General features: G+C 40.7%; 1 protein-coding gene across 2 annotated transcripts in view; it reads left to right on the top strand.

Moving 5' to 3' along the window:
- Window positions 1-23,740, top strand: part of NR3C2 (nuclear receptor subfamily 3 group C member 2) — a 357,163-nt gene that overhangs the window by 319,700 nt on the left and 13,723 nt on the right. For both annotated transcript variants that reach the window (XM_050790895.1, XM_050790896.1), the window contains exon 8: window positions 5,309-5,466. In XM_050790895.1, the coding sequence (XP_050646852.1) occupies window positions 5,309-5,466 (158 nt within the window). The remainder of the gene's footprint in view (window positions 1-5,308; window positions 5,467-23,740) is intronic.

The following is a 23,740-nucleotide window of genomic DNA, read 5'->3' on the forward strand; positions in this document are numbered from 1 at the left end:
AGCGTCCCAAAGTGCTGAGATTATAGGCATGAGCCACCATGCCTGGCCAAAGATATCTTTAATACATATGGAAAGTAATTATTTACTATGATAGAGGTAAGGAATGTAATGGTGGTTCAAAGAAGAGAAGAGCACATTCAGTTCTGGGGATCTGGGGAGGGACACGTGATGCAGCTGGATCTTGGAGGGTTTTGCAAGAGCCGTAGGTTGGATAGAAGGTGTGAGATGGCATTGCCGTGAACATCAGTATGAATGAGTGTGGACCTGTGGGGAAGTCTATATAGGCAGTAACACTTAGTGGGGAGGGGTTGTTTTGCCTTCCAATTCTTTATTTTATTTATGTATTCATTTATTTTTTAAAGGTGTATCAAGTTATGTTAGGTGGAGAGTCATGGGGAATAAAATTGGGGAATAAGATTGGGGTGTCGATTAGACCAAAATATTCAATGTCCATTGAAGAAATCTGAACGTCATTAGGTGGGCAGAAGAGGGCAATGCTGAAGGCTTTTGAGCAGTGGGATGACAGGATCAAAGCCGTATTGTATGGCTTTATAAGGGTCTCTCTGGTGGAATGGATTCAAGAGGAGAGAGACAGGATGGGAGAGAGGCAGAGACAGAGAACTTAGCCCAATTGGAAGCACAGAGACCTGCTGGGAGCCTGTGGAAGTAATGGGGGGCATTACCATGACTGGTAGTATGATGGACAGGAGGAAGTGGAGTCCAGAAACATTGTAGAGTTGCCCTTGGCAGCTGCCTAGGAAGGGAAATAAAAGTGCTGTGGGTCAGAGTGACACAGGTTTTGAGCACAGAGAAATGACTAGCCACAGTAGTGATGCCATTAATAGGAATATGTTAACATCAGGACTTGGAGTAGATTGTGTGAAGTGTAAAATGAGTTCTGTTTTGGATAGGTTAATTTTTTGATACCAACTCTGTGTCCTGATAGAAACAGCCAAAAGATGGGGACAACTGGGGACTGGGACTGTGAAGACAGGTTTGAGCATGGAGATATAAATTTGAAATTATCCTTATAGAAAATTGTAGTGTAATTCCAATGGTGAGTGGGGTTACCATCGTCCAGAGAGAGCCAGTGGAGCTGTGTTACAGGAAGGTAGCAGAGGCTGCAGGACAGAGACAGAACTGTCAGAGAGGTGCAGATAATGGGAGAGTATATGGTATTGGAAGCCAGGAAGTGAGAGTTTCCAAAAGGGGTGTAACGAACAGCATGGCCTCCACAGAGAAAGTTGATAACCCTGATAGAAGGCCACTGGAGTTGACCGTTAGGCATTGGGCAGATGCTAGCATGCCAGGGACATGCTAATTGATGAGAAGCTTTTTTGGGCTTCTGGAACCAAGTATGGGAGGAGAGAAGTTGATGGCATAAAGTGCCAGAGGAGACAAGAGGGGACAGGATTAGCTTTGACAAGGATGTGCGGCAGTTGTAACTCCGACAACAGCACAGGAATTTTCCAACAGAGGGGAAAGAATTTGAGGAAGCTCCCATCAGATGAGGGCGAGACCCAGAAAGATGACAGGAGACAGTGTGGAGAGGAAAACTCTGAGCCTTATGCGATGGCCACTGAGGAAACTGAGAAATGTTCCAGATGTTAAGAGCCTGAAAGGGTGCCTCGGCAAGTGGCATGGACTTCAGAGGAGGAGAGAGTGCCTAGTGACAACTTGGAGTATCCAGTCTGTGCCTAGCCCTTGCCATGGGTCCCTGAAACAGAGGTGTGGGAGAAGGGGCAGTGATCAGTAAAGTCATTTGGAGAAAAGGGCCAAGACTAGCCAAGGTACTCAGGATTGAATGCATATGAAGAGCTGCTGTTTCCAGCAGAGAGGGACTGGGTCTGCGGAAAATAAGCTGGAATCAGGTAGCGATCAAAGCAGGAAGAGGGGAGGCAGTGGTGACATGTGTAATCATCCTGCTTCACCTATGTTTGGCACCTTGCAATTTGCAAAGTGTTTTTCCATATATTATCTAATTTAATGCTTAAAATCACCCTGGGAGATTGATAGGCCTTTTCTAAAGTTGACAAAACGGAGGCACATAAGTGTGATGTGTTGAATATCCTCTATGAGCTAGGACTAAAACCGATGGCTTGGGACTTTACCTCTAGTGTTGTTCCTGCTACCCTAAGAGCAGGCGCCAAGAGGCTGAAAGGCAGGCGGATGGCAGGTGGCACACAATGGCAGCAGTGAGGGCGGAGTGTCCAAAAGGCAGAATCGCAGACTCCGTAGCAGAGGGGGCAAACCGGCAGTCCTGGTAGGGAGGTGGGGCCAGCAGTTCACAGCTGTGTTTTATTTGGCCAGCACAGGGTTTTGGGGTTGCTTTTGGCCTTTTGTTTTATTTTCATTGAATTCAATTGCCCGGGGCAGGGCGTGTTCTCTCCAGTTTGCCACAGGCCCCACCATTCCTCACTAATTACACCCAGCCCCATCTCCCGCTGCTCTTGTGTTTACAGCCCCTCACCTGCAGGGTCCACCTCCTGCTCCACTCTTCACCAAGGTTTCTGTTGTTCCTGATTTATTCTTTCTGGAGTATAACTTTGGAACTATAATCTTTAAATTCACTGAAAAACATTTTACTCCTCTTCCAAGCTAGGTTATTAACCATTACTGGTTAGAAAAATATGTTTAAAATTATGACAAATGGATGATAGAATATAAATGAAACATTTTTTAAAGTGCTTGTGGTACTAATTCTTTATGAATGTTGACTACTCAATCTAAATTGATGTCTTATCCTTTTACATCTTTTTACATATTCACTCAGCCCATAATAGATTCTGATATCATTTTGAAGCTACTTGAATTAATTTATTAGCCCCCAAGTATCTCAGTAGTTTGAATTCTGATTTTTTTCAATGCAGAAAAAGCAAAATGAAAAGGTAGGAAAACATAGGTGCATTTTGTGAACCATAAAAACTGCAGGCTTTAGTAAGCTTGTTTTGCTAATCTGTGATATAGAACACATGAAAATTTTTCATCTCAGGACTGTCAGATGCACACCTGATGTCCAGCGTATCAAAGTGTTTTGGGACTGACATCAGAGGCTCTCATGTTCTTGAGGAAAGCAGACTTCCACCCCAGTTGCCTCTTTGCTCTTCTCCAGATTTTGGATGATTGCCAGCAGCTCTGCTGCATTTAATAAGTAAATTCAGAAACTCTGGGCAGAACTCCAAAATTTGAGGTTTTGCTTAAGTTCTCTTTATTTGTGGGTTTGTTTCAACTTCTAAAAAATCTGGCTGGGAAACTGGTACGCTATATTTCAGTTACAGCAATAATATATAAGTAATACTGTTTGACAAGTTGTTATAATTTTTAGAATTTTTGATCTACAACTATCAGAAATATAAATTTGGTTAATCTTAGATGTACCAAATGGTATTGAAATATAATAGTGAAACTTATTTATTCTACCACTAGTCAGCTTTTCATGTATGGGGTGATGTCCATATAAGTATCTATAATGAAAAACTAAACATTTACTTTGTACAGTTTTATAACTTAAATGCTAATCTGTGGGTGGGAAGTGTAAAATATCTGCAAACTTTTCCTGTCTTTTAGAAAGTTTTAAGTTAACATTAAAATTTTGGTAGAAATTGGATTTATGGTTTTACTATTAACATTCTGGTTATTACTGTTCTTTTTTTTTTTACTTTTAAAATAAAGTTTTATTTTAAGGAGAAAAAATACTATTTGTTATATAATGGATAGCATTTAACATTTAATGTGAATGTCAAATATTTTAAACCATAATATTGTGGCAGCCTCAGGAATTTGTGCAGTTACTCTTAGGGATTTACTTTTCCCCTCACAAAAATAGACTTAAATAAATGACAAATCAAAACTGTCTACAATTAAACTCAAGAAGATTATTAACATAATAGTAGAAGTTAATTTGCAAGATAATCCATCTTTTTATAGGATAACAGCGTTTATTTGGAAACAGCAGTATGCCTGGCTTCCAGGGTTGCACACAATGCTCAGAACCATCTCAAAGTGCTGATGGCCAAAGTAAATAATTATTTATACCAGTTATGGGAAATTAGAAAATATAATAGGTAATTAAGAAGTGAAAGTACGAGCAGTTTCAAAATCAGAATGTTAACATCCCAAGATGAATTTTCATTAGGTCTTTATCTCCTAAAAATAAAATTCTAAGTGATTTTCTTATTCAGTGTTAAGGCATAAACGTAACTATTGGCTATAGTGGAAAAAAAAAATACTTACATTCTGTCCTACACCTGGACTTCATTTCTTAATAAAGTACTTTCACAAATGTCCTGGGACCTGCTTCTCAGTGGGTCACAGAAGCACTTGATAAGCTTACAAGTCCTGAATTTCAAAGTATTCTTTTTTAAGTGAATTTTTTAAAAAACATACGAAAGCTAGCCACCACATAAAAGGAAAGAAGAAAATATTATCCTTAGTTTTCTACCTTATCAAAGATACAGATGAACATGGTTCATTCTCTTTGAAAGTTTTAAATTTTGCCTTGCGTGCAGAGCCACTGTTGGTGTTCCCTCCTCACACACATAAACCAGTGTACATGAATCCTAACTTGCCAATACCTCAGAGATAAGAAAATATATGTTAATGTACAGACGCTTTATGAGGTTGTACTGGGAGGTCATGTGCCTTAGTGGTCATGCGATCCTGGTGCAAAGTGGATAGAAAGTGCTTCTTTGTAAGCAGCATCCTCCACTTCGTAGATGGCCAGTTCCCCCGAATGTCTTTAATATTTGAACTTGAGAATGAAGATGTTGATTTCTAATTCTAGCCCCAACCTAGATTGTCTGTGGCTCTTCAGTTATCCTGGAAAATCAAAATATATTTTCCTATCTCTGAGGTATTGGCAAGTTAGGATTCATAAACACTTGGATGACCAGCCACAAGGCAATGTGGCATTGTGGTTAAGAGAAAGGCTTTGGAAACAGACAGACCTAAGTTGATACCACCCCTTCTCTGCCTTTTTTTATTGTGTCCATGGGCAAGTGATTCAGCCTGCAGTGTTCAGTTTCCTCATCTGTAAAATGAGAATGATATAACCGTTATGTCATAATATTGGTGTCAGGGTTAAGTGAACTAGTCTGTGCAAAGTGTATGATAAGACACATCTGATAAATAGTTGTTGTTCTTTGTGTATGTATGTGTAGAAGTATTTGCCAGTAGACAACTGCCATATTTATTCATAAATGCAGTTGAGATTTAGTATCTAACCTCAAAATCAGTATATGGCCTTACCTGCTAAGAAGCTAAAGGTTTTCCATCCTTGAAATTTACATGTCTGTTTTCCTTAACACAGTTCCAAAGGATGGCCTCAAAAGCCAGGCTGCATTTGAAGAAATGAGGACAAATTACATCAAAGAACTAAGGAAGATGGTAACTAAGTGTCCCAACAATTCTGGGCAGAGCTGGCAGAGGTTCTACCAACTGACCAAGCTGCTGGACTCTATGCATGACGTGAGTAGAGCCCCTCCTTGGTTCCTAAGTGAAGGATCAGCAACCACATACACGCCGCTGGCCAAAGGAAACAGAGACTGAGAGTTTTCAGAGTGTCATGCTAGACCCCTGTTGACTCCATTAAGGATGTCACCATGTCCAAGGGGCTGAAGAAGAGACCCAGAGCCAGGGAATGAAACATAGGGTTTATTGGGTACTTACATACAGGATGGGCCAAGAGTAGTGCAAGAAAACCACTCCCATTTATAAAAAGCATTCAGGCTATATAGCATTTCCGCCTAGCAACCTCCATTTAACCCATGACAAAGGGCCTCGATCCCCTGGATGACCTACATTCCAAAGAATGGGCCAGGGATTCAGATGTCCTCTATAGATTAGGAGTGAATCTCCAGGTTGGCCACTCTCAGATTCCTTAGCTTAGAACCCTGAACACATATTCTTCTTAAGCCATAGGGTCATTCTCAGGGTATGCTTGAGTTATTGCTGTCAGGTGGCATCTGCCATACACAGGGCTTTGGGAAGAATCAGGGTAAATCATCTGGTGGAAAGCAGCAAGAGTTAAAAACTGATTAAGTTTAAAAAAAAAATTTTTTTTTCAAATAACCTTTGGAACAAACCTCATTGACAGCAGAGAGTATTCCCTGGACCAGGGAAGGCCCTCAGATTTGCCACACGTGTCAGATTGAGTTTCACATTTTTGCTCGCAATTTAGAAAATGTTTGGTTAATAAAAATGTTTGCTTTAACATTGCATAAATAGTGTCCATCTTCTACAACTGTTAATCTAATAACCCAATCTTTCAAAAACATTATTAGTGGTTCAGGGCCAGCTTGGATCATCTCAATCTTTGCCAACTTTTGAATCTTATATTCATTATTCTTCATAGGAGTCACCTTTCTTGTCTTGTGTGAATACAGAAAGGAGATTCTAAGCTTGTTTCTAATTTAATCAATTATAGATATAGCCGAGGTGGTTTTAGCAGTTTCTACAAAATTTTGATTTGGATAACTTGCTTTGTATGTCATTTAAAATATGCTTCTTGTTTCATTTTGCAAGCAGCTTCTCCAGTTCTGGCTCAAAGAATGTTGTACGCAGTCATGCTAATTTAGTTCTTCATACTTGTGAAGTTTCCATACTTTCTTTTGGAGAATTTATTGCCTAAGTTCAGCCTGTAAGATCTGAGTAGTAAACTCTTTTAAAAATATTTTTCTATTAAGGAAAATGTTGACAGGCTTGATGACCAGTATTATAATGGTGTTATTATGGAAATAATGGTCCATCTTTTAGAAATTCCATTATGACAGCAGAATGTTCTCTCTCTGTGGTAACTAATGGCATAAGGTTGATTGATAAAAGAATGCCACTTTCCAGTGTTTTACACTGAGACCCTGTGCATATCATTTACCTCTGCTTTCTCTGAACTTTTCATATGACAAAAGTCAAATTCCCACAAGGCGAACTCAGTGATAAATAGTTTTGCTAATTGTCAGTAGCTTAAAGAGTGTGACTTAGTGGAAAATCTTAGAAATAAGAGATGATGGCAAGCAAGGCTTTGGGGAACACAGCAAATTATGCTCTTCATGACTCACACAAAAGGAAATGCAGGAAACTGGAGCAAAGACTTCCCACTCGTTTTATGTTGACACCACAGATCATCTACATGAGAACACATAGCAGATTTACTTTCGTCTGTTAATTTCGTTGAAAGGCCCTCTGAGTAGAGAATAGAATGGGGGTTTTGTGGTTCTTTCTTAAATTCTCTTATTTGTACAGTTAGGCACAAGTGCAATATCAAAATTCATGTGATTATAGATGAAACATTCTGAAACAATTTCCATGTAATGAGGCTGACAACAGAAGTTAAACTTGGTTTTTCAAAAGCCCTTCAGAATTGACTTTCCTTAAGCAGCATAGCACAGTGGAAACACTGAGGCCTCACCTAGTGGTCCACGGGTCAAAACCTCGTTTGCTAGGTTTTTTGTTTTTGTTTTTTTTTTCCACCAGCACAGTGCTTGGCATAGATAGGAACTCAATGAATAGTTTTTTGAATGGCTGTATCATAAATGCTGTTTTATGCAAAGTTTTCCAAAGTAAATTAGTGTCCTTTGGGGTTTCTTAATTGAGGTAGAACTGATGCAGAATAAACTGAACAAATTTAAAGTCCACAATTTTATAAGTTTTGACTTCTATACACACCTGTGAAATTATCACCACAATCAAGATAGTGAATATATCTATCACCCCAAAAGTTTTCTCCACCCTTCCTTTAATCTTTCCACCTACCCTTCTTCTCCTCAATTACTTTCTATATTGCTTCTATTAATAGAGATTAGTTTGCATTTTCTAGTGTTACATATAAATGTAACAATGCGGTATGTAGTCTTTTTTGGTCTGGCTTCCTTCACTTAGCATAGTTACGTTGAGATTCACTGATTCCATTTCATATATAAATAATTTGTCGTTTTTTGGGTTTTTTTTATCGCTAGTTTCCCATTGTGTGGATTTTCCCCCAATTAATTTGTGCAGTCACCTATTGATGGTTGTTTGGGTTGTTACCAGCTTGGAGGCTATTACAAATAAAGCCATACTGAGCCTTTCTGTACAAGTGTTTGTAGGGACATATACTTTCTCCTTTCTTGGATGAATGCCTTGTAGTGGAATACCTGGGTAATATGGCAGGTATATTTTCATATTTTAAGAAACTGCCAAACGGTTTTCCAAAATGGTTGAACAATTTACTATTCCCAAGAGAAGCATGTGAGGTTCAGATTGCTCCACACCCTTGCCGACTCTTGGCGTGGTTAGTCGGTTTACTTTCAGCCATTCTAATAGCTGCACAGTGGTATCTTACTGTGGTTTGAACTTGGTTTCCCTGAAGATGATGGTGAACATCTTTTCACATGCTCATTTATCTTTATGTCTTCTTTGGTGAAGTGTCTGTTCAACTCTTTGGCTTATTTTTCATAATTGGATAATTTGTTTTCTGATTGCTGGGTCTTGAGAGTTCTTTCTATTTTCTGGATGCAAATCCAGATATCTGACTGTAAGTATTTTCTCCCAGTGCGGCTGATTTTTCATTCTCTTAGCAATGTCTTTTGGAGAGCAGGAGTTTGTAATTTTAACTAAGTCCCGTTGATGATTGTTTTCTATATGGGTCATGCTTTCAGGGCTGTATCTGAGAAGCCCTAGTATAAGCCAGTGTCACAGAGCTTTGCTCTGTATTTCCTTCTAGCATCACTGTCCTTCACTGCTAGCTTGTGTCTTGGAAATCATTTTTTCATGGTCTTTATTTTGAATACTTTTGGTTGTTTCAAGTGGAAGGGTAATTTCAATTCATCTCACTCCACCTTGGCTGGAAGAAGAATACCACTTTTTCAGAATCATTGGAATCATTTTAATTCTAAAAGCTTTATTTTGAAATATCAAAAATGTTTGATCTTAAAGGTGGCCTGACAGAAGCATGTTGAATACTCTGTTTATATTCCTTTTCCAGACAGAACATTGAAAAGTGCATTGTAAGTCTAGAGGGACCTTTCTAACATTCACACTTACTCAGACTTGAGACTGCCTACAGCTTTTTCATTAGAGTAAATTAGTGAATCAACAGTTGTGGAATTTTCTCTGTGCTGGCTCTATACTCAGAGGCTAGTTCTGATCGCCTTTTGGAAAAAAGAGCATTTGTTTTTAAGGGTCACACACATAAGAACCTTTGACTGTAGGTCAAAGTTCTGCTTAAACCGTGTGTGTAGTATGCCAGCTCTCAAGATACATCCACACCGCTCTCAGGACACACGTGCATTCCCACCAACAGTGTAAAAGCATTTCTTTTTCTCCACAGCCTCGCCAGCATCTATTGTTTCCTGACTTTTTAATAATTGCCATTCTAACTGGTGTGAGATGATATCTCATCGTGGTTTTCATTTGCATTTCTCTAATGAGCAGTGGTATGAGCTTTTTTTCATGTTTGCTGGCTGTGTAAATGTCTTCTTTTGAGAAGGGTCTTTGCCACTTTTTGATGGGGTTTTTGGTTTTTTTTTTTTTTCTTGTAAATTTGTTTATGTTCTTTGTAGATTCTGGGTACTAGACCTTTGTCAGATGGGTAGATAGCAAAAATTTTCTCCCATTCTGTAGGTCGCCTGTTCAGTCTGATAATAGTTTCTTTTGCTATGCAGAAGCTCTTTAGTGTAATTAAATCCCATTTGTCAATTTTGGCTTTTGTTGCCATTGCTTTTTGTGTTTTACTCATGAAATCTTTGCCCATGCCTATGTCCTGCATGGTATTGCCTAGGTTTTCTTCTAGGGTTTTTATGGTTTTAGGTTTTATGTTTAAGTCTTTAATCCATCTTGAGTTAATTTTTGTATAAGGTATAAGGAAGGGGTCCGGTTTCAGTTTTCTGCGTATAGCTAGCCAGTTTTCCCAGCACCATTTATTAAACAGGGAATCCTTTCCCAATTGCTTGTTTTTGTCAGGTTTGTCAAAGATCAGATGGTTGTAGATGTGTGGTGTTATTTCTAGGTTTCTGTTCTGTTGCATTGGTCTATATATCTGTTTTGGTACCAGTACCATGCTGTTTTGGTTACCGTAGCCTTGTCATGTAGTTTGAATTCAGGTAGCGTGATGCCTCCAACTTTTTTCATTTTGCTTCGAATTGTCTTGGCTATATGGGCTTTTTTTTGGTTCCATATGAAATTTAAATTAGTTTTTTCTAATTCTGTGAAGACAGTCAATGGTAGCTTAATGGGAATAACATTGAATCTGTAAACTATTTTGGGGAGTATGGCTATTTTCATGATATTGGCTGTTCCTATCCATGAGCATGGAATGTTTTTCCATTTGTTTGTGTCCTCTTTTATTTCCTTGAGCAGTGGTTTGCAGTTCTCCTTGAAGATGTCCTTCACTTCCCTTGTAAGATGTATTCCTAGGTATTTTATTCTCTTTGTAGCAGTTGTAAATGGGAGTTCATTCATGATTTGGCCCTTTGCTTGCCTGTTGTTGGTGTATGGGAATGCTTGTGATTTTTGCACATTGATTTTGTGTCCTGAGACTTTGCTGAAGTTGCTTATCAGCTTAAGGAGTTTTGGGGCTGAGATGATGGGGTTTTCTAAATATAGAATCATGTCATCTGCAAGCAGCAACAATTTGACTTCCTCTCTTCCTATTTCAATACCCTTTATATCTTTCTCTTGACAGAACTTCCAATACTATGTTGAATGGGAATGGTGAGAGAGGGCATCCTTGTTTTGTGCTGGTTTTCAAAGGGAATGCTTCCAGCTTTTGCCCATTCAGTATGATATTGGCTATGGGTTTGTCATAAATAGCTCTTATTATTTTGAGGTATGTTACATCAATACCTAGTTTATTGAGAGTTTTTAACATGAAGGGATGTTGAATTTTATCAAAGGCCTTTTCTGCATCTATTGAGATAATCATGTAGTTTTTGTCTTTGGTTCTGTTTATGTGATGGATTATGTTTATTGATTTGTGTATGTTGAACCAGCCTTGCATCACAGGGATGAAGCCAACTTGATCGTGGTGAATAAGCTTTTTGATGTACTGCTGGATTCAGTTTGCCAGTATTTTATTGAGGATTTTCACATTGATGTTCATCAGGGATATTGGCCTGAAGTTTTCTTTTTTTGTTGTGTCTCTACCAGGTTTTGGTATCAGGATGATGCTGGCCTCATAAAAATAAGTTAGGGAGGATTCCCCCTTTTTCTGTGTTTTGTAATAGTTTCAGAAGGAATGGTACCAACTCCTCTTTGTACCTCTGGTAGAATTCAGCTGTGAATCCATTTAGTCCTGGGCTTTTTTTTTTGGTCGGTAGGCTATCAATTACTGCCTCAATTTCAGAACTAGTTATTGGTCTATTCAGGGATTCATTATAGTCTCGAGAAGGTATATGTGTCTGGGGATGTATCCATTTCTCCTAGATTTTCTAGTTTATTTGCATAGAGGTGTTTATAGTATTCTCTGATGGTAGTTTGTATTTCTTTGGGATCAGTGATGATATCCCCTTTATTATTTTTTGTTCACACATTATTTTGAGAGAGTCATAGTTCATATAATTAGTGGGTGCTTTTGCATCTCGATGTGGTCTGGCAATTTTCCTCAGGATCACACTAGAAGTGGTATACAGGGAGACACAAATCTACTTTAAGCATTTCTTACCTCATATAGAAGAATGGAAGCTGCACATTTGGCTGTGTTCACCATTTACTTGGGTAGCCCACTCACTTCATATTTTATTCTGTCTTACATCTTTCCACTCAGGCAAAGTTTCTTCTCAGGAAATGTTCTGAGGCCAAAATAGGAGCCCGCCATGGAAATAAGACCACTGCGGACGACAGAAAGAGTGTGGCCTCTGGTGCTAGGTCACCCTTTCTTTCAGCCATCTTGGTGCTTTACTTCAACTTTTGGCTTTTGGTTTCGACTGTAAGGCAATAGTAATACACATCTTGTAGGAAGTTTGGGGAAGTGAATGAAATAACACAGGAACCAAGACATCTACCGCATTAACAGGCACTGAACAAATGTTCACCCTCTCTTCCTGTTGCTCAGGTGACAATGAAATAAGGCTACTTGCTTCTATGTCTATAATAAAGTACCCAGAGCTGGTAGTACTATGAATGTGTATGTAAGAGACACTGAGAGATCGAGATTCAAAGCCGCATTCTCTCTCACCAAGCTAAACTATTTAATATAATTGTTAGCGGTGTTATGCTGCTTTCTTCTTTGACAAGGCCATGACTAAGAAAGGCTCTAAGTAAAGGAAGAATCATTTATTCCAGTCAGCTAACTGGTAGCAAAGCCTCTTGCAAGACACCAAGGGAGAGGGGAGGACATAAATTATGAAAAAAAAAAAAAAAAACTCACTGTTTTTGAAAAGGACATCTTCATAGGTATAAAGATTTCAAATTAAATGAATAACTGATATGGGAGATCTTACTCATTGCCTAGCGGGTAATGGAACAATTGCTAAGGCCTTACAGTATCTCTATAACGATTACTAAGGGCTTACAGTGAGAGGTGGCGGAGCCAAATTTGAAATCCTAAAGTAGATAAGAGCTGGCATTTACATTTACAAATTTCTTATTTCACGAGTATAGCCTAGTTCGGAATGCATTGTTCTGGCTGACTTGTGCCAATGGATGCTTATTTTCATATAAAGCATCTTTATTTTGTACAATTGGGAAAATGCATCAAATATAATTAAAAATGGGTGGTAAATAGGACATGATAGGTGAAAATGTGATTTCAGTGTGAAGGAAAAGCATGGCCTAGACGCCTTGAGGTATGGTATAGGGAGGTCTGGACAAGCCAAGGACTGGTGTTTGTTACATGCCTGCAGCTGGGGCCATGGCGTCCAACTGGAATATGTAACTCTGCGTAGAGCTGGAAAGGGCATCCTTATGTGTTCCTTCTTCGGCCACCACATTCGTGGTTCAAGGGCAGCATCAGTCAGTGGCCATGGTTGCATCTCTCAAAGCTCCAATGGCCATGGTTGCATCTCTCAAAGCTCCCCGAGGGTTTGGAATAGGTTCATATAGTGAGAGGCAGCTGAATTGCTCAGTGACTCTTCCTCCCAAACCTGTCGGAGAGAGGCTTTTCGTAACCAAAATACTACATTAAAAAAGATTTTTCAGTGTCCAGTTGGTCTTCACTCTGTGAAACGAGCCATCTCTGTCAGTTACCCCTCTAAACAGCCTCTATGGGTAGGTGCAAAGGAAGGGCTACTGAGTGGCCCTGCTTCCCAGAGGGAGGGCCTGGCTTTTGGGCCATGAGCCCACTGGCAGGGGAGGCACATATGGTAGCCTCTACCATGCCAGGCACAGCACAGGCACTGTGGATACAACAACCGCACAAGAGACCTGGGGCCTGTGTCCTCTGTGAGGACAGAGCTTGCAGTCTGATGGGGAATATAGACATGTAAACTGGATTGAAAACCCGGCATGAAAGGTACTGTGCTACGGAGTGTCAGGACCACGCGTGGAGCATCTGGAAAGGGAAGTGGCAGGGTAGAGAAGGGGCCATGGCATGAGGCAAGGGAAATGACTGCTTAGCTGCCACTCAAAAGTCAAGTCGGGGTTTACCACATAGAGGGAAGCTACTCTAAGCCAAAGGAGTTAACATCCCAAGGGAGGGAGAAGCATTCTGATTTTGAGAAAGAGAGAATGTCCTTGTATCCAAGAGAGCCATGGGAGGAATGGAGAGAAAGAGAAGGAAGACAGTGATGGAATCCATAAGCCAGGTCAAGGAAGCTTTTCACCACATTTGTAGAGAATCTGGAGCTGATCTGTCCAATGCCATTTCCACTGCCATGTGGGGCTCTTTACATTTAAGTAAAATGGAAAAGGAGTCCCCCAGACACGCTAGCTGCATTTCAAGTGCCCCACAGCCACATGTGGCTAGTCACCACCATTCTGTTGTAATGACAACAGAAAGCTGTGCAGAAAGCTGTGCTGAATGGTGCTGTCTGACGGATTCTAGAGGATCCAGGAGTGGCAGGAGGTAGCGTCCCAGTAGGATATTGGTGCTGTGGTTCAGACGAGAGGTGGTAGAGCCAAGTTGGGGCAGGAGCACCAACAGAGGTTCAGGTGGTGGAATGATGACTCCTGGTGATGAATGGGATGGGGAGGTTGAGAGAGTAAAGAGCAAGTCAAAGAGGACTCCCCAGGATTGGAAGTAGATAGCTGGGCAGGGTGGTACCTGCACAGAGGACGGGGCTCAGGGCAAGGAGATCTGGGAGGGGGGATGAAGAGCTTGTTTAGGACATACAGGATTTGAAAGACCTTTAGGACATTCTGGAGGAAACAGCAGGTAAACAGTTCTGTGGATGAAGGTGAGGAAGGCAGCCTGCTGCTGCAGATGTGGGAGGCGGCAGCACGTGGGTGGTCACTGAAGCTGGGAGTGGATGAAACTGCCCAGGTGTTGGTGCAGCTCGAGAAAAGGGCAGAACGGGAGAGGGTCCAAAGGAAACACTGTGGTCAAATGGGGAGGTGGCTGCAATAAGTCTGGGAAAGCGCTGCTGCTAAGGGAAGAAAAGGAGGTAGAATGGGGACATTCAGGACAAGCCAGAAAAGAGAGTGTGTGCCCCACTTTGCCAGTGAGGGGCCTGAGGGGCAGAAGCTGCAGAAAGGTCAGTTCGCAAATGGCCTGAACAACTTTCAGTAGCCATAGCAACTGGGAGGTGGTTGTGAAGAATAGTGGATCGACTCAAGGCGCGATAATGCTCATGGGGTTTCCAGTAGCTATGTTAGAAGCCACAAAGCAAACAGGGACAGCAGTCCATTTTTTTTTTTTTAATATCAAGAGTGTTGTCCAGCAAAGCTCCATAGTAAAATTGCCTTCATAAATAAAAGAGAATGATGGCTGTTTCTGTTACATGGTGGGATGTATGTAAGTGAGCAGTTCAAATGTGATTGAGAGAATATACAATGTCTTCGTGTTTATATGTTTAAGCCTGGCTAAGACATCCCATCAGCTTAACAAGACTATCTTTGTAAATAACCCCGAAACTGTATTCCAGACCATAGCTGACTTTATTATGTACTATATGCACATATGTGTGTATATGTGAGGATGTGTGTGTATCACCATGTGAAGAGTTCAGCATCAAAGGCAGCTATGAGGCTTCTGAGCTGATCTTGTTTTTTAAGTCATGACTTAGTTCAGTGATGCAGGTCCCGAGCCCTTCCTCACCCATCACTTTCACATTACACCTTAATTATAATGATGGTTCATTTCCACTTGCAGCCACAGAACCTCTGTCTTCTTCAGTCTTTCGTGCTTAGTCATAGCTTTCTGTGGCTGACTTAATGCAAACCCTGGGTAATATACTTACCTCTTTCAAGAAGGTTAATGTCTTTTCAGTGGCTGGTTTTTAGACAAGTCACAATGCTTACCAACTGTTGTTCAACAACCAGGCGACATTCTAAGATGCAATTGTACTATGTTTTAGAGAAATGAGGAGGGGGAATGTCCATATAAGAGTTTATGCTTTTTTATTATTTTATTTTTAATGGTGGTAAAATACACAAGCATAGAATTTACCATGTTAACCATTTTTCAGTGTACAGTGTGGGTGTTAAGTACATTCACATTGTTGTACAACCAATTTCCAGAGCTCTTTGTCTTGCAAAACTAAAGTTCCCCATGCCCCTCTTTCTGTCTCTGATTTTGACTACTAGGAGTAGCTCATATGAGTATTTGTCTTTTTGTGACTGGCTCATTTCACTTAGCATAGTGTCCTCCAAGTTCATCCATGTTGCAGCAGGTGTCAGAATGTCCTCCCTTTATAAGGCTGAATAATATTTCATTGTGTGTATACACCACATTGTGTTTGCCTACTAATCTGTCGAGAGACATCTGGGTTGCCACCTTTTGGCTATTGTGAATAGCACTGCTATGAACATGGATGTATAAATATCTCTTTGAGACTCTGCTTTCAATTCTTTGGGGAATATTCCCAGAAATTGGATTGCTGGATCATATGATAATTCTACATTTTTTTTTTGAGGAAATACCGAACTTTCCCACAGCAGATACACCATTTTTCATTACTAACAACAATGAACAAGGATTCTAATTTCTCCACATCCTTGTGAACACTTGTTATTTTCTGGGATTTCTTTTTAGTACTCATCTTCATGGTTGTGAAGTGGTAACTCATTGTAGTTTTGATTTGCATTTCCCTGATTAGTGATGTTGAATACCTTTCCAGGCGCTATTGGCCATTTGTAAGTCTTCTTTGAAAAAATGTCTTTCAAGTCTTTGCCCAACTTTTTAATCAATTTTTTGTTTTATTGTTGTTGAGTTGTAGGAGTTCTTTATATATTCTGTATATTGACCCCTTTTCCAATCTATGACTTGCAAATATTTTCTCCCGTTCTCTGTTTTTGTTTTCACTTTGTTTGTTTTGGTGCCAAAATCGTCTTTCTCTTACGAATATATAACGACAACAGAAAACAGTTTGTTTCTTTTAATCCTTAACTGGCAAAAATTAAAAGCTGTGTTTGATCCCAGTTTATTTAAAGAAGGGGAAAAAGTATTTTTCTTATGATCACCAAGTCCTTTTGCTTCATCACTGATTTTTCACAAGTTACAAACCCATAGAACATGTGCCTGTGTTCAAAGCTAGTTTTGAAGACTTACAAGCAAGTAATTTTCTGTAAGAACACTGCAGGAAAACTAGGATCTTGCCTCATTATGGGAGGAAATCAGGCATTCCATTCCCACCTGACTGCGAGATTTGTGCTGCCACAGGGTGATCTTTCTGGAAAAAACAAAAATTTTAGGGAGAAAAAAATCACTGAAGGTCCTATAGGCTGTGCTTCTAGAAGATCACATCTAAATCAAACCTGACACACAGGAATCTTTTCCTGATCTGAAATATATCTAGGGGAGATTTTGGGAAACTATCTTATTGTCTAACACCTGTGTCAATAAATCCCCCGCTCCTATGCAGCTCAAATCCCTCTTCTTACAATATAATAACAACTGTGTAATACCTGGGATTTACATAGTGTCTTTCTTTCTAAGTCCTGTGATTAAATCCTTCTAATGTTTCCATGAGGCGAGGATGAGTAAATATTACTATTTAAACTTAATCACCCTCCTGCCTTAATTCCTTTCTCTATAAAAAGAAAACAATAGTAATGCTTACTTGGATTATTTTTATCCTTTTTATAGAGAAAGGAATTAAGATGGAGTGATTAAATGCATTTTCAGGGGCTCATAAATGAGGCAGGAGGGAAAGAAGCACCTGAGGGAGCCATCAGGTGGCTCCTGTGGGTGGCAGCCCAGCCCTCCACCTAGGTAGCTCCATTGCTGATAGGTTAGGTGTCACTCTGGGCTTATCCATAACGTGGGCATCTCCAGGGCCAAGTGTCATGGGGGTGTGGCCTTGCAGTCCCACTCTTGGCATAATATTCTGCTGCTCCCATCTTGAAATTCTTAGTAAACTTTGAACGAGGGTCCCCTTATGTTCATTTTGCCCACGGCCCCACCAGTTACACAGCCTGGCCCAGGCATGATAGAATCTACTTAAGATGGTGTTTGTCAGAATTCAGCCTGAAGTAAGCTTGCAATGGGTAGAACACCTTGCAGGTGTGGCCAGGGAAAAAGATAGCAGAGATAGGAAAGACAGAAAGTTTGGGTGAAGCAGGACATAAGAATTCAGGCAGACAAGAGACTCACTGATATGCTCAAAAAGGAACTTTTAAACCCAGGGCCTCATTTGATACAAAAAGAAAATAGTGAAGGAATTCCATAAGGAGTGAGACTCTCTTGAGCAATAGAGAAATGTTATTGTCAGTGTCATTATAGAAAGAGGAGATAATTTTAAATGATTGACATTTAAAAGGCTAGGAAGATGCCAAATGACCAATTAAGTGTATCAAGGTCATAGTTAAAGGGACTAGAAAGTGTATGTGGGTTAAACTGCAGACAGTCATTCCTCATCATTCTCAGATTTTGTATTGCAACTTCACCTACTCACTAAAATCAATGCTCGGGGCACTTTTGCAGGCATTCCTAGATGTGCAGAGCAGTGAAAAATGCCTGCCACCAATGTGCATGTTCCTGGCAAGGTCAAACAAGCAGACTCTGCTCTCTTGTTTCAGTTCTAATGCCATAAATACTCATCCTTTTTGAGGTCTACTGCATGCCATGGTTTTTTGCATTTTTGTGCATTTTGTTGGTGAGTCTGCTGTTGAGATGACCCCCAAGCACAGAGCCCCAGTGCTATCTATGTTCATAAGTGCAAGAAAACTATGACGTGGCTTATGGAGAAAATATGTGTGTTAAAGAAGCATTCTTCAGGCCAGTGTTAGGGAATTGGCAGTATACATTAAATAAGATGCCTTTAAACAGAAATACACATAAAACAAGGTTATATATTGTCATTTGTTGAAAAAGTTGTGACCAGCAATGTAATTGTAATAGGTTATTGCCTGATGCACACAGAAAGTCAATACACCAAGACACTGGATTGCAGCAGAGAGGTTTAATCAGAGTCACACCAAAAGAGATGGGACAAACCTCAAACCCATCTCCCCAGGAGTTTGGGGCAAGGGTTTTTAAGGGCTTGGGAGTGGGCGGAAGTGCGGAGGTCTTTGATTGGTCAAAAAGTACAAGGGGAAGTCGCTGAGCAGGGAGATGGAGAAGCCATATTCTCATGCTGATCCTGTTCCTCTGTAGGGGGGTCTTCAAACTGGTTGCTGGAATTCAGGATCTGAAAAACATCTTAAGCCAGGGGTGTCCAGTCTTTTGGCTTCCCTGGGCCACATTGGAAGAAGAATTGTCTTGGGCTGCACCTAAAATACACTAACACTAGCGATAGCTGATGAGCTTTAAAAAAAAAAAGCAAAAGAATCTCATATTTTAAGAAAGTTTATGAATTTGTGTTGGGCCGCATTCAAAGCCGTCCTGGGCCACATACAGCCCGTGGGCCATGGGTTGGACAGGCTTGTCTTAAGCGATCCTTAAACAAAAGCCTTTGATTCTAGTGTCAAGAGATCCTGTCTGTATGGTCAGTATCTAGTGCTATGTGACTTTTAGCAACTAGGAAGTGGGCCAAAGTGCAGCATGATTAATACTTAATTATAACTATATTTCTGTCCAGACCTGGCATGCGATTCTTGTCAACCCTATGGGGGTGGCTTCAGCAGCTTGTGGGAACCTAACCCTGTATTTCCCCTAGGAGCAATTGTTCAGTATGTGTTAAATCAGCGTTCAGGTGACTTTGCAAGACATAGTTAGCTACCATGATATCGAAGATCAACTGTGAATGGGAATCCCCCAGGGAATGTAGGCTCAAAGGGAAATGACTCCTAAAGGAGCAGCCAAAAATGTGAGACATGTGTGACAGAGGCTCTCTATTTGAATGACAAATTCTGGAACCTTTACGTTGCATGATGTCTTTGGTTACCTAGCCCTGCGTCCACAGGGGCTAGGATTCTTTCTAAAGCGTTTCCTAAAGGCTAGAAGAATCTGTATGGTAACAGGAAAGCCAGATCTAAGTACCACCATATCACTTAATTTGGAGACCTCTTTTCCCCCACATTTTAGTAGTTTTGAAAACTACCAAATACTAAATAAGATGAAGACATCGTATACTTGATTTATATACTTTAACAAACAAACAAGCAAAACCTGTTCCTTCCAAAGCTATTATTGACTCTCTGAGATGCCTTCCAATCCATGGGTCAGTAAACTTCTGTAGTGGGCCACATAGTAACTATTTTAGGCTCTGTGGGTCACACAAAATTGGTTACAGCTACTCGGCTATGCCACTGTAGCATGACAGCGGTCACAGGATATATGTGAATGAATGAATGAGTGTGGCCGTGTTCTAAACAATTTCATAACATTTGAACATGTCACAAAATATTACTCTTTGAATTTTTTTCAGTCATTTAAAAGTGTAAAAAACACAAACATGGAAAAAAACTTTAAAGCATAAAGGCCAGATTTGACCTGCAATTGTTGTTTGCCAGACCGTCCCTATTTGCTTTCTGTGGCATCATAGAATCAAGGGAAGAAAACAGTCCTTATCTATTGCCTTGAGATACCTTGCTCTCACGTGTTCTTACCTAAGGCTGCCTCTGGCCTCTAGGGTCTGCCCCTTATTGCTTGATGTTCCTTTTTTGGGGAGATTGAAGTAAGGATTTAGCTGCCTAATCTAGATTAAACCTGATGTTGAAGTTGGTAACATATAAACACAAGTCAGATTTGTACTTTGCTCAGCATAGTGTACCTTTGCAGGAAGGATCTAGGAAATATTGAAAACAAGATTAGGAAAAGTTCATACTTCTAGATACAGTAACATGCCGATGCGTTTCAAACACCCCCCTTTCATTACACGTCCTTTGTTCAGCGAGGTTCTAATTACCCCTTTATCTTTAAGCTCTACTTTCTTCTTTTCCATTGTGTCATTTTGCTTTGTGTTTCTCACATGTACAATACACCTTATTCTCAAGAAGGCAGAGCTGTGGTCTAGAATGAGGCTTTTAATACAAGGAAACTTAAGGTGGAAATTAAATAAAATTAAACAAAAAAAATTAGAAAGAAATTGAGCCCATCTTGCTTAGCACAGCATCCACACAACATGTTTCGAGGATTTAATATTCACCCCTGACCAGAGACCAGTGACTGGTGTTGAATTTGTTATAAAAATGGGGATGAAGAACAAATTAAAACACAGTCTTGGTAACAATCAGATGCTAATGGCTGGGGGCCGGGATGAGTTTTCAGAAATGCCCTTGGTTTCCCATGAGACACTGTAGCACCTACTCCACCCCTCCACCCTCCCATCCCAGCCAGCCCATTCCTGGGCCGGCACTGGACAGACCCAGACTGCCTGAGCCTGCACCAGCCTAGACTCCGAAACCAGCCCTGGGAGGCTGCGTGGGACAACCCTGCCTCTGTCACTCCATCAGCACCACTAAGCTTCCCACTAAGGTCCCCAAAGTCCCCCCACGTGCCTAGCGTTCACTGCTGCACCGAGCGTGCTCACTGACAAACTTTTGGCCAAGAAGTGCCTTTTGGTCTCTTGGTCAGATCGAGGAGGGCTTCAGGACTCTCCAAAACTCACCCACTGAGAGAGCCTGCCAGGAACACTCAGCTGAGCGATGGCATCGTGGAGCCTAGGTTTTCAGAAGGGAGCCCATCGTGAGTGGTAGCGTAACCTTGTTAAGGTTGTATTTTCCTTAGGTATAGAAACAAATGAAATGCTGCTAAATTGGTAAGAGATGGACTTTTCATGCCATGTCACATTCTGCTGAGATATTACCAGACAGGGAAGAAGCAGAGCCACATGGCTCAGGGGCCCATCTGAGCACAAGTGGGCAGCCTCCCTTTCAGCCTGCACTGGGAGCAGGTTGGGGGTTTAGAATCTGTTTTTTCAAAATTAATATTTATTGTGGAATATACATAGCTCACATTTTACCATTTTATCCATTTTAAGTGTACAATTCAGTGGTATTAGGTCCGTTCACATAGTTGTGCAACTGTCACCACCATCCATCCCAGAAACTATACCCCTTAAACACGAACTTCCTTTCCCCTACTCCTGGTAAGCGCTATTCTGCTTTGTTTCTATGAATTTGGTCATTCTAGGTACCTCATATAAGTGGAATCATAAAGTATTTGTTCTTTTTATTTGGCTCATTTCACTTAGTTAATGTTTTTGAGGTTCCTGGTGCTGTCGCATGTATCAGAATTTCATTTCTTTTTGAGGCTGAATAATAGCTCTCTGTGTATGCCACATTTCGTTAATCCGTGGATGGACACTTCAGCTGTTTTCACCTTTTGGAATTGTGAATAATGCTGCTGTGAACGCATTTTGTTTTTTGGGTTTTTTTTTTTTTTTTTTTTTTTTTTTTTGAGATGGAATTTTGCTCTTGTTGCCCAGGCCGGAGTGCAGTGGCACAATCTCAGTTCACTGCAACCTCCGCCTCCCGGGTTCAAGCCATTCTCCTGCCTCAGCCTCCCGAGTAACTGGGATTACAGGTATCCACTACCACACCCGGCTAATTTTTTGTATTTTTAGTAGAGACTGGGTTTCACCATGTTGGCCAGGCTGGTCTCAGACTCTTGACCTCAAGTGATCCACCCTCCTCAGCCTCCCAAAGTGCTGGGATTTACAGGGCATGAGCCCTGTGCCCAGCTGTGAACACTTTTGTACAAATATCTATTTGAGCACTTGCTTTCAGTTCTTTTGGGTATATGCCTGAAGTGGAATGGTGTGTCATATGGTAATTGTTTAATCTCTTTAGGAACTATCACACTGTCCTCCAAAGCACTGCACCATTATACATTTTCACCAGTGGCATACAAGGGTTCCAATTTCTCTATATCCTTGTCAACACTTGTTATTTTCCACTGTTTTTTGAACACTTGTTATTTCCCCCTTTTTTTGATAATAGCCATCCTAATGGATGTGAAATGCTATCTCATCGCAGTTTTAGTTTTGATTTGCATTTCTCTAATGACTAGAGCTGTTAAGCATCTCTTCTTGTGCTTATTGGGCATTTGTGTATCTTCTTTGGAGAAATGGCTTTGGCAAGTCCTTTATCAAGTTTTGATTCAGTTTGCTTTTTTGTTGTTGAGTTGTAGTTGTTCTTTATATATTCTGAATATTAACCCCATGCCTGACATATGATTGAAAATATCTTCTCCCATTCTTTGGGTTGCCTTTTAACTCTCTTGATGGTGACCTTGGATGCACAGTTTTTAATTTTCTTCTACTCATATTTATCTTTTTTCTTTCATTGCCTATGTTTTTGGTGCCATATCCAAGAATAACACTGTTTTGTTTCAGATGAAGGCCAAACTTCTTATATAATCACTGCAGGTCATTTTCCAATATTTCGAAGGCTATTTCTGGAACACCTGAACTAAATAGTTGCCAGTCATTTGTGTCCAGTGAAACTACTAGCATTGGAGTATTTACAGTTGAGTCAATGTATCTTTTGCCCTAACCCCATCAATATCACTAAAATTTTGATCTTGGAAAATAAAATTTCCAACATCCCCTGCCCCAATGCTCATGTTAAACATTCTGGAGTCAGCAGATAACATGTAAGAAATTAGCATGCTATTGAAATCATGGGGGACCTACTTTAGAGAGGCTGTATCATTCAGGCTTCATCACCACTGAAGTGATTGTGTAACCTCAGAACAGCAGCATTGGCCCCAGATGTGTAGCAAGGAGCCTCTCCCTGCACAGCCTTCTGAGAAGCCGTCATTTGCGGTGGGAGCAGGGAAAGTGGGGAGTGGCCGCTGGCCTGCCCCAGTGATGACTCGTGAGGTAGTAGGGAAAAGGCAGATCCAGCCCCAGGCCTCATCGTCGGAGCGAGCCAAGTGCCATCAGTCACCCTGTGACCTTGCCAGGCTCTTCTTCTACCCTGACAGCTGTGGCCCATCAGGCTGGAAAAATCATGCTGGGCATCTGCTAAACTTCTGAGATCCCAGCACATGTATTTTGTACAGAATGAAAAGTCAATGCACAAATCTTTCTCTGATTTCTAACAATGTGGGACTCTTATTGCTGATTATAATTAGGGTTCTTGCCTCTCCATTTAGCCTGGGATCTACCAGGAAAGGCTAGTGGGAATCAGCATTGAGACAGCAGGCCAGGCCATCATTGCATTTGACTCATTGCAATGAAGTCACTCATGCTGACAACTGAAGGTAGAGCTTTGGGCTTGGTTGCTATGACCACCTTCCCAACTCTGACCCCAGGGCCTCTAACCACAGTGAGCAGAGAATGGG

Source organism: Macaca thibetana, chromosome 5, assembly GCF_024542745.1.
Source record: "Macaca thibetana thibetana isolate TM-01 chromosome 5, ASM2454274v1, whole genome shotgun sequence".
Lineage (NCBI taxonomy): Eukaryota > Metazoa > Chordata > Mammalia > Primates > Cercopithecidae > Macaca > Macaca thibetana.